The following is a 14,367-nucleotide window of genomic DNA, read 5'->3' as shown; positions in this document are numbered from 1 at the left end:
CAGGTGGCAAAGTGGCAGGACGGACCCCTGCCTGCAGGCGATGGCAGAGTGTATGCACTCCTGAGGCACAGCCTGCAGCCCTGTTTGCAGCCCCACAAGGAGGGACTGTGGAGCTGCTGGGTCACCCAGGTGTTTTTCCTTTCGACCTTTTTTCAGCTGCTCTATACCTGGTGCAGGCACAGGGACCGCTGGGGTTTCATTTGTCCGCAGCATTGAGCTGCTCCGACTGTGCATGCACTTTTTACCAGAAATCCTGTCTCTCAGCTGCAACAGCAAACTGTGCTAGCTGTACTGCCAGAGAGGTCAGCATGGCCAGATCAGCAGTAGGTGGATTTGCCTCCGTTCATTAGTCGAAAGAGGTTTCAAGAAAGACACTGATGACGTTGGACCCACCTATTTCCCATATGACCTCAAGCCAAATCTTTGTCTCTTATGCCATCTCAAAATAGGCATAAAATGCATCCTTTTTTCACCCTAAGACCATTAATATTCACAGAGTGTTTTGAGATCCTACAGAGAAGATGGGATGGAAGTGTCAAATTTATTCACCTATAAAGCTTGTATCTCACAACTGGACGAGTCTGTGATGCTCTCCTTACCTTCTGGCAACTTCCCAAGGCAAGTAGAACCTGAAGCTGGCATCCCTGTGGGGTGGCAGAACCAGCACAGCAAGTATTGTACGTAGATGGCAAAATGGCTTTCCTCCTTAGCCCTGTGTTAAGTGCTCACTGAATGAGTTCAACTCCGCAGACTCAAGGACAGCCAGCTCAGGTAGCTTCCTCCAATACTAATACGTAAACAAGTTACTCACTTGTTTTTTTCAGTTAATGTTATTCAGAGACAGTAAAATGCTGTAGAGTATTCATTCTGGTTCCAGTTGTGGAAACGGAGCATGTATAATTACCAATGTGGGTAGCAGTCCATCTCATAGCCTTACTTATGCCAGTGAAGGATATTATCTCATTATATCAGCTTAGCAGTCTTCTTTCCCTGGAATTTGAAATAAGCAAGGCACATAAAGGAATGATGAAACAACTAATTACAAGGGACATTATTTTAAAAACTGCACAGTAGTCAAAATCCATTAATGGACTATTTTACATCATTAAACTACTTCCAAGAAAGTATCTAGGCTTTTTCAGCATAAACATTTCTATATTGAAAATGTAACTTGAACCTAACTCTATGGTTAGCTATTTTTTGAATGAGTATAATATGTGCTTTCATTTATGACAGGGCAAAGATGAGTGAAATTTTTAACTTCATTATGCCTATCATCCAAAGTAATTTAGAAGATAGTCCTGCTACATGGACTCTTCTGCACTAGAATGCTAATAATGACTAATGTCTGGGGAAACAGAAAATAGAGCTGCTAGCAAGGACTTGTTTTAGCCCATGTTTTAGGATTTTTATTTGAATAGAAAGTGCTGTTCTGATTCAAAGGTAAAATACCTTCAGAAACTTCTTGGGTACATTTTTTAGGTTACAGTACACATAGGCTTTGTTTTTGTTTTCCAGCTCTCAGTCCTTCAACACAACTGAACCTCAAGCTGACCTTCATTCTTTCCTTCTTGCTGATCAACTCCAGGAAGAAAGATTCTGCAAGGCTGACCCCATGTTTTGTTATATCCGTGAAACATTTTGGTCAGCACTCAGTTGCAAGTGGAACCGTGCTACCCACCCCCTAGAAATATGGGAGCCAAAGAATCCTGCTCAATGGATCAAGAACATGTCCAAAGATGTTGCTGCTGGAGACAACAGCGGAAGATGTGGGCATCAGCTGATTACAATAAAAGCAGCTCATTCAGGAGCAACCTAACCCTTCACACAGCCACCAAGGTGGGCAAAGAAGTCCCTTTCCAACTGGGTCCTTTCTTTGCCAGGTTACTGGTTCTTCTTGGGAGAAGGAAAAGGTGAAACAGTTTGATAAACCATTTTCTTCATCTCCCTTGGCAAGAAAACCATCCTGCCAGATCCCATGCGTTGCACTGTGCAGATCATATAAACAAACGTATTTGGCAGAGTGAACATCAGAGAGAGAAAATGCAATGTTTGAGTAAGGATGTGGGGTACGCGCAGTAACAGAGAAGTACAAACACCCATTGCTCCCAGTAGTGATTCAGTATTGAAAACAGTTGTAATTCACTATCCCCCACCACCACTTCTTGCACAAAATAGAGGGACTCTGCTTCCATAGATCTGTGTGGCAATATGAATGGCCACTGGTGCTGGAGTGAGCAAGCCACATCCACTGGTTTTACAGCACTCTCTGAAAGATACAGTACTGCAGGGTAGTCCAGCTGAAGGAGCCTGATCTGGCCTCCAGGATGACAGACCCATCACCTTAGAGGTGATGACAGCTGTTGTCAGAGTAGTCGAATTCCTTCTGTGGCACGCAGGTCTCATGGCCCGAGCGGGGCTTCCCTGCCATGTATGCCGCGCATACCTCCCACTGTACAATGAACTCTTGAGACCCTATTTGCAGCTGGAAACTCTTGAAAGAGTGGTACCCAGAAACTGAACTAGCTGAAACTAGTAACTAAACTGAACCCTTTCCTGGCAAAAGGAATGCACCTGTTACATCAGCGCTCTGGGCCATATATATGTCAGTAGCTGGTTAACAAAACCCAGGCCTGGAAACAATGCTGCAGAGTGTATAGCTTTGTTAATGGGTTTGGTAGCAGGACCAATAAAGTTCATTGTTGAGTTTCCCTACAAATGGCTTCCTTTGTGCTGCAGCTTTTTACATCAGCTTTTAACTAGACCTACCAGTTGTACTAGCCAGACTGAGGGCATGATCTTCCCAGAGGCTCTGGTTCCCATGAAGTGAAAAGGAGACTTCTGAAACATCCCTAGGATTGCCCTTGGGCTTCTGAAATGGTCCTTTTTGCCTAGGAAACCTCTGTGTCCTCCCTCCCAGGAAATGAACAGGAGAAAATCAAGGCAGAGTGATTTGTGATTTTTTCTTTTTAAGACTCGGGAAATGTTGATTTTAAGGCTCACATGAGATATAAACACAGTGGGCAGTTGGGTCAGTCTGGCACTACTAGGCCTCAGCTGGCTGACACAGCTCTACCTCTGAGGACTTCAGCCCCAGATGGCACAGCTGATTCACCCTCCACACTCAGAAGAGCATAGGGCAGCCGGCTGTCCCTACAGAGGGGACACTGAGCTCAGCCCTCATGGGATGTACTGACGGGCTGCAGGCTCAGGGGGTAGGAAGCAGTTGGGGAACAGGCAGAGTCACTCCCAACAGGCAGTTTTTGAGTAGGAATCTTTTGTGTATGTGACCGCAAACTATCAAGGGCACAATTTGAAACTGTTTGACTGTGCTGCTCAAAAGCGAACACTTGGAACAAGCACAAATTATTAAACAGCTCCTCTTGATCCAGGAACAGGCAAGTCGTGAATACTTTCCCACAAAGGGGGAAGAATTTTGCCAAGTGGCCGAGCTACCTCTACAGGAGGGTGTTGAGGAGGACCTGCAGCAACATTAAAAGAAGCAAAGCCTTCCCTGCAGATCTGCAGCAACGCACAGTGAAGAGGGACGCACATCCACGTAATTACATCGGTCTCCTACGAGGACGACTGAGCACAACACCATCATGCTTCCTCATCTATTTCTTTCCGTCCTGTCCCGCTGGCCCGAAGGCGAGATTTCAAGAGCGGCAGCCGGTCGGCAGGGCCGGGGGAGCCGCGGCCCGGGGCCGGGGCCCAGCGCTGCACTTCCCCCGGCGGCCAGCGGAGGCTGCTGTGGGTCGCCTCCGCCCCGAGGGGCTGCGGGGGTCCTGCCCCGCCGCGTCCCGCCCCGGGCACGGCCGGCAGCTGGAGCCGCGGGAGCGCAAACGCAGCGTCCCGCCTTGCGGTGGTCGCCCTTGCAGAGAAAAAGAAAGCAGGCGAGGGCACGACGGGGCATCTGTCAGCTTCCTTCCGAATTAAAGCCCCTGGGGAAACCCAGGCCAAGCCGCAGAGGGGAGGCAGAGAAGGCTTTGGGGGCAACGACGGGAGCACTCGGGCCCTCCGAAGCGAGCCGGGAGCCGCGCAGTTTGGGCAGGTTCCCAGGCTGCCGCGGGCGCGCCGGCGGATGGGCCGGCCTTCGGCCGGGTGGCCCTGTCCGGTACTTTTGGGCAACGAAGGAAGGGCCGCGGCTCGTCGCAGCCCTCATGTAACTTGCCCTCGAGTTTTGCCGTGAAAACAAAAGCAAAGCAAACAATTCCCTTCCCCCCAGGCCGAAAATAAAGCTCGGGCACCACCCGGGCTGGTCGAAAGGGCTTCATTGTCGTTTATAAATGAGGTATCTTTGCAAACGCTCGCCCCTCCCCGAGCCAGCGGGGAGCCGCCAGTATCCCTGGAAGCGAGAGGTAGCGGGGAACAAAAGGCAAACTCCGAAGTGACATTGAAAATAAAAGGGAGCTTTGGTTACCCCCCGGGAAAGGTCGAGGGGGAAAGGTCGCCTTCCCGCCAGCGCACGGACTCCCGGCGGGCGCGGAGAGCGGCCCCGGCCCCGGCCGCGCAGCCCCGAAGGCGCGGGCGAGCGGGGAGCCCCTGCCCCGCAGCGCGCCCGGGGCGGGCTGCAGCTCCCCCGGCCCCTCGCCGGGCCAGCCCGCGGGCAACGGCGGGGCTTCGAGACCAGACCAGGGGACAGCGGGCAACGTCCCCCCTCCCCGGCCGCCGAAAAGGGTTGCGGTAAAGCAAACCGCTGGTGCCGGCTGCCAGCCTCCCTCTTCACTCTGCAGCCACGGGCACACGCGTGTCCGTCGGCCCCGCGCCCGGCCCCGCCCGGGAGCCGAGAGCCCCTTCCCCCGGCGCCGGCGCCCACGGGGAGGGCGCGAGAAGGCGGGGGGGCGGGCAGGGCGGCGAGGTGACCCACTTAAAAGCTGAGTTCCTTTTTGAAACACTTAGAGACGACAGGGCTGGGGACTGTGAATGTATGCGTAAATATATACTCACGCATACCCGCTGCCGGAGGTACGCACCCCGCACGCGTGTGTGTGTGTGTGTGCCGGAGGTATGCACCCCGCACACGGGTGTGTGTGTAGGCATGCCTGGGTATACCCACAAAAGCACGTAACTCCTAAGCTACCTAATGCCGTATCCCGATAGCTGCGCCTAAAAGCAGATAGACAGATAAATAGACCGATCCCCACAGGATTCTGTGTATAGGCACGTATCGATAAAAAGCATTTACGCATGTATTTATACCGACAAAACCCATGCCTATATTTTTAACTATAGAACAACTTTTTGCGAAGTGGCTCGACAAACACCTTCCTCCGCAGAAATCACCTCTGGCTTGGGTGTATCAAAGACGCTTCGGGGTAACGATGGGTCTTGTGTGTGCGCACTGACAGGGTTGCGACGGTGACGGTCTACCGACATTAAGGAAGCCAGATATGGAGTACTAACGAGGACATTATATTAATTGCTAATAACACAGGTGCCAGGATGAGGGTGTCAGGCAGCAGTTCACACATCGGCGCGGGTACTGCTGCTACCCACTCCAGGCTACTGGGGCGTCCCTGCCTACAAACAGCCCCTTCCCCCGGGTGCCCACGCGGGGCAGCCGCGGAGGGGCGCGGTGGGGCCGCCGGGCCGAGGCGTGCCCGCAGCCCGGCCGCCCCCGCCCTGGCACGGAGCTCCGGCAGCCCTGCCCTGGCACCCCGTACCTGGCCCCACCCTGGCCCTCTTGGTCGGGAACGGCCCGGCAAAGGAAAAGACGAGGGGGTGTCGGAGGATTAGGGCAGGAGGGCTCAGCCGTCCGCCAGGAATTGGGGAAGGAGGGAAAAGAGCGGCGAGTAGGCAGCGCTGCCCTCGCACAGAGCCTTGCGAGTGGGGCCGCCGGGGACTGGTGGTGAAGGGGCCCCGAGAAACCCCAGATACGAGATGCTTCACGCCCTGGGCAGCTGGAGGAGCAACTGTGCCTGCGCTGCGGAGGGGTGAGGATTTGCACTTTAGCCTTCGGTGGTTTCGCTTGTCGTCTTAGATTCCCGCGCCAGGGGAAGAGATTTCGACCGGTGTACTGCGGGGTTTCTCCCACCCTAACGAGATAAACGGGGCAGGGGAGCTTTCCCACGGTGGCGAATTGTCCCCATGAGCCACAAGAGTTTTTCCCCCCCGCGTGCTCTGTGCCGAGGGAGAGCTCCCAGGGAGCGTGTCTGGGTAGGACTCCTGCCATACACGCCCAAGCATGTGCTTTCCAGGCAGGGAGCGGCTCCCAGCGCCCTGCCCGCGGCCGGCAGTGACAGCCACACCGTGTCCGCCCTGCTCGGTCACCGCGGAAACCCCCGCTCCCTCCCTCCCGCCGTGGGGTCTGGGTACAACTACCATTGGGGGGGAGGGGGGGGGCTAGGGGGACAGGGGGTCTATCACACCGACATGCACAAGAAATCAGTGATGAAGTTCCCGTGAGCTCGCTGAGGTTGGGTCGAGAGGGGAGAGTTGCAGCAAGCTGCCTCGGTGGTGTCCCTTTTCCAGGCGCGGGGCTTTGGGAGGGTAATTTCAATCTCTCTATGGATGTGTCAGAGTTGTGCCGATGACCAGGAGAGAAGAAAGAGTTCTGTCCCAGCTCTGCTCTTGCCCCGTTTAACTCAGACTCCTCCAGGAGCGGCTGGCCCCGCCGCAGAGCCCGCCGAGCCCCGCTCCCGGGGCAGGGCAGGCTGCACGGCTGCGGGCAGGGCTGCGGACAGGGCCGCCCCCTCGGCGCTGGGAGCGGGGCCGGCAGGGCTGAGCAGGGGGTGCTTCGTGTGCCCGTGGCTTGGCGCAGGAAAGCACGCACCCGCGAACCGGCCCACGGGGAGCACGGAGCACCTCACACCTTTGCATCAAGAAGTTACGCCTAGAAAGGGTCTCTCTGCTTGAGAAAGAATTGCCTGGGGGTTGCGTGGGACCCTTCCCGTCTCCCCTCCGAGCCCAGGTGCCCCGAGCGTTTCAGCCCGCCCAGCCGGCCGTCACACCAACGCACATGCTTAAGTTTTGTGCTGAATCGGGGCCGCGCTCCTGCGTGGGCTCCGCTTGCGGGGGAACGGCGCGGAGCCGCAGCGGGAGCTGCAGGTGCCTGAAGGAAGGGAAAAGGAGTTTGGGGCAAGGAGCGAGTCAGGCGCCGGCCCAGGCAGAAATGCCCTCCTCCTCCCCCTTCGGCGGCTCCTGCCCGCCGCAATGGGTGGCAAGGCAGAGCCGGAGACCTTCGGCGGCTCAGGCTGGCCGAGCACATTTGATTCCCCCTGGGGAGGCACAGCAGCGCGTATAAAAAAGACATTGTTGTCTTTGGAGAGCCCTGTGCGCACTTTCAAAAGCTGATCCTTGAGTTCCCAGCCCCCGCAATCCAGTTGATGAGGAAACGCGCTGCGGTCTTGGTGGCACCGTTTCCATTGGGATTGGCACCATTTGATTGACAAAGTCTCCCATTCTTCCACCTCTCGAGTGTTATCAAACGGATTGTGTGGGGTCAGAAGCTATTGAAGGGACGTCCGTGTAGCCGCATTCTGCAAACACGGGGTGAAGACCGTGCCTTTCTCATGAAAATGCTTCCACCAGGCAAAACGCATCTCATCTTCCCTGCTCTCCTCCTTAGCATTTCCTTTTAACTCGAGCGTTTTACTAAGCAGCATCACCAGGTAAACGAACACATCACTGGAGGCAGCCTAGGCAGGACCCCGTCGGGGCGGCCACCCTCTCCGGGGCGGCGGGGAGCCACCTCTGGCCGAAGAAACTGGGGTGGGGGGTTTGAAAGAAAAGGGCGAGCGGACGGGACAGGGCAGCAGCGAAGAAGCTTTCTCGCCACTCGTCCGCGGCTTGACTCGCCCCGTTACAGTTCGTTTGGGGCCGGAGAGGAGGAGCAGAGGCTGACCTCCTTTTCACTAGGTCGGTCTAGCGGGGCTAAAAAGTACTGTCGGGACCTTGCGGGGTGTCGCTGTGCCTGTACGCGCGTTGGGGTGTTTCTAACTAAGCGGTCAGACCTACGAGGAGAGTTGCAGCCCGCTCCCCAGCCAAGGGGGGGTGAGGAGATCTGGCACTAACCTCCCTTCGCAAGACCCCGCGCAGAGTCAAGGCTGGACTCGCTCCGGTTAATCTAATTGAGCATTGTTTCGGAGGCGATTTAACCTGCGCTCCTTCGAGCGGGAGGATAAATCAGCTGGCCCTGGCGCAGCCGGCGGGGGAAGCGGCCGTTCCGGCGGCGGTCCCGGCAAGGCGCAGGGTGGGCGGCGGGGCGACCCTCCGCCCCCTCTCCCGTCCCCGCTGCCGCCGCCGCCGCCCGAGCCGGCGCCAGGGCCGCCCCGGCTGCCCCACCTCGCACTCCCTGCACAGGAACGGGGTCGCTGCTCCTGCCCCACAAATCGCGCGGTCAGTCGCTGCCGTTCGTCTCTGATTCGAGCCGACCGCAGCGTCATTTTGGTGTATCCTGTGGTAGGTTTTTTTACCCCTCCACCCACCCCCTCCTTTTTAAGGCTAGTAAAAAAGGCACGGAGCTGATGTGCCTGAGAAATCCGGGGCGGAGGGGGGGGGGGGAACCCCAACAACCACCAAGGCAAGGTCGAGTGTCTCTCTCTGTAGGAGCAAAACCAAAGACCGTACTGAAAAGCACGCGCAGAAAGGGAGGGAAAAAGGGGGACGCGGGGACGAGAAATGTTCCAGGGATCTGGAAAGACAAGATCTAAAGATCTGGAAAGGAAAGACAAGAGGTAAAAGCAGCCGCCTTTCTAGCCCAAAGTCGCCCTTCCCTGCCTTTGGTGACCCAGCAGACTCACAACAAGCCCACTTCGGGGTATTCAGCCTTGAGGGAGCTGGTGCCGAAAGAGGCAGCTGAGATGATGTAGGAGAGCTGGAGGCCTGATTGAAGGAAAGTTCCCCCGATTATATTTGTGTGGAAAAGCTCACCTCTTGCAGAGCTCTAAAGTGTAATCAAGGCTGAGGCTTACACTTGAAGGATGTTAACTCTCATACGGGAACCTACTTTCTCCTAAACGGTTTCTTGCCTAGTGAATGAGAGCCTCCCAATTGAAGCAAAATGATCCTTATGTACTAATATCAAGCACAGTCACAAAGCGACCGGCTATTTATGCTGCCACTTTAGACAAAGATATTTGGTTATTCCCGGGTAGCAAGTGCACTTTTGCATTTTTAAGCACGAACCAGCCGAGCACAAACATATTTACAAGTGCAATTACTAAATAGTTACTTGACACTTCAAAGTCACTGGGCTAACTACACCTTCGCTGTAATTTTCTTAATATTCAGGTAATCGCTGTATTAAATTGAGTTTGCCAGGGCCGTAGGCCGGGGTGTGAAACGCTCAGGGGAGGTTTCTCTCCTTTGCCCGGGAACACCCCGAAATATAAGCTCTGGAGACACAGGACAACTTGGGAGATTTCTTCAAAGACCCCAGTGGCATTAGCTGCTGGCTGCGTGTACGTGTGTGTGGCTGTGAATGGGCTCGCTTTTGTTTCCACACCGGATCCCAGAACAGACCCGAAAGTGCCAGAAATTGCAGTTTATTCGAAACTGCAGGGCATTCATTGGCAAGGTGCTGCAGCAGATGACCTGAGAGGTCTTCTCCAGCCAGCTCCCGCGCTGTATAAATAACCTTAGAAAGCAGCTTCAGGTTCAGAGGGACCACGAGAGCCTGTGACAGTCTTTGCCTTTGAGAATAACGAGCGACATTTTGCGCTAACCTATTTTTCAGCAGTCTCTCGCCCCAGGCAATTAAATTACTGCTTGTTTTTGCAAACTTGCATCTTCCATTTCTCCCTGAGGTTAAAAAAGAAAATAAAACAAAAGAAAAAGAAAAGAAAAAAAGCCCTAGTTGGACGGAACTTATGGGTTTAGGGAGAGAAACCATCCTCGCACTGGGGGTCTCACACTGGGGGTCTTAGCAGACATGGAGGAGGGTCCCGAGGCGCCAAATCCCAAGCGCTGTGGAGGCAGCAGCCGGCCGGGGTACCTGGCAAGGCGGTGCGGGGAGTGCGGAGCGCTGGGAGCGGTGGCCCAGGGCCACACGCCTGCCCTCCGGCGAGCCGCCCTCCCGGCGGCCGGGCTCCTGCCAGACCGAACTTAGCGGGGGGAGAGGGCGACTCGGTCCTTTTGCTCACCGGCATTCAGCCCCGTCTCCCCAGCTCTCACAAAGGCTGGGCTGACAGCCTTGCCACCCGGGAGCTGATTTTAAATCCTTTCACCCAGTCAAATGGGGGTCTTTTCGTCTTGCTTTCCGTTTCCCGTCCACGGTATTGCCACCCCCGAGAAAAATAAAATGAGTTGTGCTCACGGGGTCTCTCTCTCTCCTTCCCTCTCTCTCCCGCTCTCTCTCTCTTTTTTTTAAGACATAAAAAAAAAAAAAAATCCTGACAAGTAAAACTTAAAGGTGTTTACCTTGTCATCAGCATGTAAGCTAATTATCTTGGGCAAGATGTAGGCTTCTATTGTCTTGTTGCTTTAGTGCCTATGCCCCGCCTCTGGTGGCAGCCTAAAACCTGGCGTCTGGCTAAAACAAACGAAAGGCAGCCCTGAGCCTCCACTCAATCCAATTAAGGCGGACTTCGTCCACTCGGTTACGTGTACATCCAACAAGATCGGCGTTAAGGCAACACCAGAATATTTGGCAAAAAAAAAAAAAAAAAGATTTGCCTCCCCTTCCTTTTTTTTTTTTTTTTTTTCCCCAGCCGCCGAATCATGTCGATGAGCCCAAAGCATACGACTCCTTTCTCAGTGTCTGACATCTTGAGTCCTTTGGAGGAAAGCTACAAGAAAGTGGGCATGGAGGGCAGTAACTTGGGGGCTCCCTTGTCAGCCTACAGACAGTCTCAGGTTTCTCAGCCGGCCATGCAGCAGCACCCCATGGGCCACAACGGAACGGTGACTGCCGCCTACCATATGACAGCGGCAGGGGTCCCCCAGCTCTCCCATGCTACGATGGGGGGCTACTGCAATGGGAACCTGGGCAACATGAGCGAGCTCCCGCCTTACCAGGACAGCATGCGGAACAGCGCTTCGGCCACAGGATGGTACGGCACCAACCCGGACCCCCGCTTCTCCTCAAGTAAGTCAGCCCGGGGCTGGGTGGCCGGCGGGGGGTGGCCGCGCACCTGCCCCGCCGCACCGCGGGCGCCGGGCGCCGGGGGCTCCGCGCCAGGACAAACGCCTGTCCAAATCCCAGCCGCCCCCCCCCCCCGCCCCTCCGCCCCCCCGAATTCTTCCTCCTGCCCGAGGATCGTGCCCGGTCCCTCCTACCCCCGGCTGGTTCCATGTCAGACTCCCGGGGCTGCTTTTGCGGGGGGAAGAGGGTGGGTGGGAAGCCCCGCTGTGGCGGGGAGCGGGAGCCCGGGGCTCGCCGTCCAGCGGGGCGGGAGCGGCGCGGTCGGGGGGCCCGGCAGGGAGCCGGCGGTGCCTCTCCGCCTGCGTGCCGGCCGGCACCGGGCAGGCGAGGAGGGTAAGCCGGAGCCGCAGGAGCCGCGTCCCGGGAGGCGCGGGGGGGAGCGGGCGAGCCTGCCCCGGCCGGCGCCGGCGGAGCCCCGGTCCCCGGCCGCTCCCGCCGCGCTGTCACAGCAGGTACTTGCTCGGGTGTCACTCCCCCACGCCCCCCGCCCCGGGCAGGGCGAGGGGAGAGCGGTCGCCTTCATTCACCAGGGCTGAGCCGGGCGAGAAGGGGGTCCCGTCGGCCGCCGCTCGCCCTGGGGACGCGGGGCGTTGTTTGGGAGCGGGGGCGTCCCGAGTCCCTGGCCGGGGCTGGGCTGCCGGGGGGCTGCGGGGCCCCGCCGGGGGCGAGCGGCGGCGGGAGCGCGGGGCCCCGCTCGGGCCGGCCCAGGCCGAGCCGCCTAAAACGTGCCGCCTTCTCCCTTGCAGTCTCCCGCTTCATGGCGCCGTCCTCGGGCATGAACATGGGCGGCATGGGCAGCCTCGGCTCCCTGGGAGACGTGAGCAAGAGCATGGCCCCGCTCCAGAGCACGCCGCGGAGGAAACGGAGGGTCCTTTTTTCCCAGGCCCAGGTTTACGAGCTGGAGAGACGTTTCAAGCAGCAGAAATACCTCTCCGCCCCGGAGAGGGAACATTTAGCCAGCATGATACATCTCACCCCGACTCAGGTCAAAATCTGGTTCCAGAACCACCGCTACAAGATGAAACGACAGGCCAAAGACAAGGCTGCGCAGCAGCAGATGCAACAGGAGAACGGCTCTTGCCAGCAGCAGCAGTCTCCCAGAAGGGTGGCGGTGCCAGTGCTTGTAAAGGATGGCAAGCCCTGCCAAGCAGGCTCCAACACACCCACGGCAGCTATCCAGAGCCATCAGCAGCAGGCAGCTACAACGATCACAGTGGCTACCAATGGCAACAGCCTCGGACAGCATCAGAGCCACCAGACAAACAGTGCGGGGCAGTCTCCAGACATGGGACAGCACTCGGCCAGCCCTTCCTCTCTGCAGAGTCAAGTCTCCAGTTTGTCTCACCTAAACTCTTCTACTTCTGACTATGGCACTGCCATGTCTTGCTCCACCTTGCTATACGGTAGGACCTGGTGAAAGGATTAAACAAAGCAAAAGAAAAAAAAAAAAAAGGAAAAAGAAAAAGAAAAAAAGAGCAGATTTTCCCAGTCACACAAATCTCTGTCCTGTCCTAACTACTGGGTGGTTTTCTTTTCTTTTTTTTTTTTTTTTCTTCCTTTCTTTTTTATCGCTTTTCCCTCCCCGTTTTACTGAGTGGTTCTCTGAGGACCTCTGAGAGAGACTTTTTGTTGTTGTTCAGTTTTGTTGTTACTCTTGATGGTTTTGGGTCTTTTTTTTTTCCTTTTATTTTTTTTCCCCCAAGGTTGTTGTATGGGGTGTTAAAAAAATATCTGACTAATAACCACGGAGCAATCTGCAGAAAGGGGACCATCGGTAGGCATGGCCCGAAGGCTTGGATTTCAGATGTACACTTTGCCAGCGTCTAGGACTTGCATGTAAATATAGAGATTTTGGGGGATGGGGTGGTTTTCCCAAAAAAAACCGCATTCGCGTCACCCAGACACAAGAAGCAGCTTCCCCCCTCCCCCGGTCTCCTCTCCCAGCCCCGCCGCCGGGGCCAGAGGATGGAGACGTGGAGTCATCAAAGGCTTGGCTTTTATTTTCCTCTTTACGTTTGATGTGAACCTGTAGCTGTATAATGCTGTCAAAAGTTGGACTAAACCCATAGTTTTTAGTAGCCTGTATATTTTGTTGTAAAAAGATAAAAAAAATACAATCAACCAAACCAACCCCCACCTTTTTTATGGACACTGATCGCCCCGTCGTAAATCCTCTGGCAGTTTGTTATTTGCGCACGCCGCCTTTTCCTGTTGTAACTTATGTAGATATTTGGCTTAAATATAGTTCCTAAGAAGCTTCTAATAAATTATACACATTACGAATATTCTTTTTTATTTTATGTTATTTCCCTTTGGTTCCCCCTCCCGAGCCTTCCTTCCCCGCATCTTTTTCTTTTTTCTTTTTTGTTTCTTTTTTTTTTCGTCTTTGCTTGATGGAAAAACAACCCGGGACGCTGCCCAGCCCTGAAAGGCCCCTGCCCCTCCCAGGGCCCGGACCCTGTCCCAGAGGGGAGCTGCGCCAGGGAGTAAACGGGATGCAGGATCGGTCCTTAGCGTGCAGAAGTGACAAGAAAACGCGCGGGATTCACAGCCTCGAGAGCGAAGGGGTCGAGTCCAAATTCATTAGCCCGATTATTGGGGGGCGGGGGGCACCTCAGAGACTTCTTGCTAGAGAAAGCAAAGTATTCCGGGAGTAGAAATTCAAATGCCAAAGGCACGGAGGAGAAAGAAGGTAAAAATCTATCGCCACTAGAAACAAATTAACGAAGAATCTGCTGACGGTATAGAACATGCGGCCGATTTAAAAAGCGTCCAGTTTTAATATCTTGTGAAAAAAAAAAATTTCTACCAGGTTTTCCCATGTACTTGTATTTTAAGGGGAGGACAGTCACCTTATCTATAATCAAAATTAAAAGATAGTTTATTGTCTAAGACACGTAGTTTGAATTAACTTTCTTTATCAGACTGTATTTGATTTTCTGCACGTACCCACCTCCGCAAGCGCACACGCACACGCACACACGGCCACGCAGTTTCTCCTGCCCACGTCCACCCATTACCCAGGCAAAAGGTTAGCCGCAGGCTGCATCTCAGTTTAACGCAGATTGCTTTGTGGGTTTGGGGGGTTGGTTCTTTTTTTATTATTATTTTATTTTTATCCCCCCCCCCCGTAGTGACTTGGGAAGCTTGTAAATAAGGAGACGAGGAGAAAGTGCGTGTGCGCTCACGTGGGGGTGTGCGTGGGTGCGCGGGGTGCTCGCCTGGCTGAGGCACCAAGGGGCGTTTGGTAGGAAGGCAAATATTATGGGTAATGCAAGGCA

At 55.1% G+C, this 14,367-nt stretch overlaps 1 protein-coding gene across 1 annotated transcript; it reads left to right on the top strand.

Moving 5' to 3' along the window:
• Positions 1-5,737: 5,737 nt before the first annotated feature.
• NKX2-1 (NK2 homeobox 1) lies at positions 5,738-14,163 on the top strand. Its single transcript, XM_064460293.1, has 3 exons — positions 5,738-5,936; positions 10,653-11,029; positions 11,833-14,163. Exons 1-3 carry the CDS (start codon positions 5,884-5,886, stop codon positions 12,501-12,503), a joined length of 1,101 nt encoding a protein of 366 aa, XP_064316363.1. The 5' UTR covers positions 5,738-5,883; the 3' UTR covers positions 12,504-14,163.
• Positions 14,164-14,367: the final 204 nt, after the last annotated feature.

Source organism: Phalacrocorax carbo, chromosome 9 (assembly GCF_963921805.1).
Source record: "Phalacrocorax carbo chromosome 9, bPhaCar2.1, whole genome shotgun sequence".
Classification (NCBI taxonomy): domain Eukaryota; kingdom Metazoa; phylum Chordata; class Aves; order Suliformes; family Phalacrocoracidae; genus Phalacrocorax; species Phalacrocorax carbo.
The sequence above is the reverse complement of the archived record's forward strand: the minus strand, read 5'-3'. Positions and strand labels throughout refer to the sequence as shown.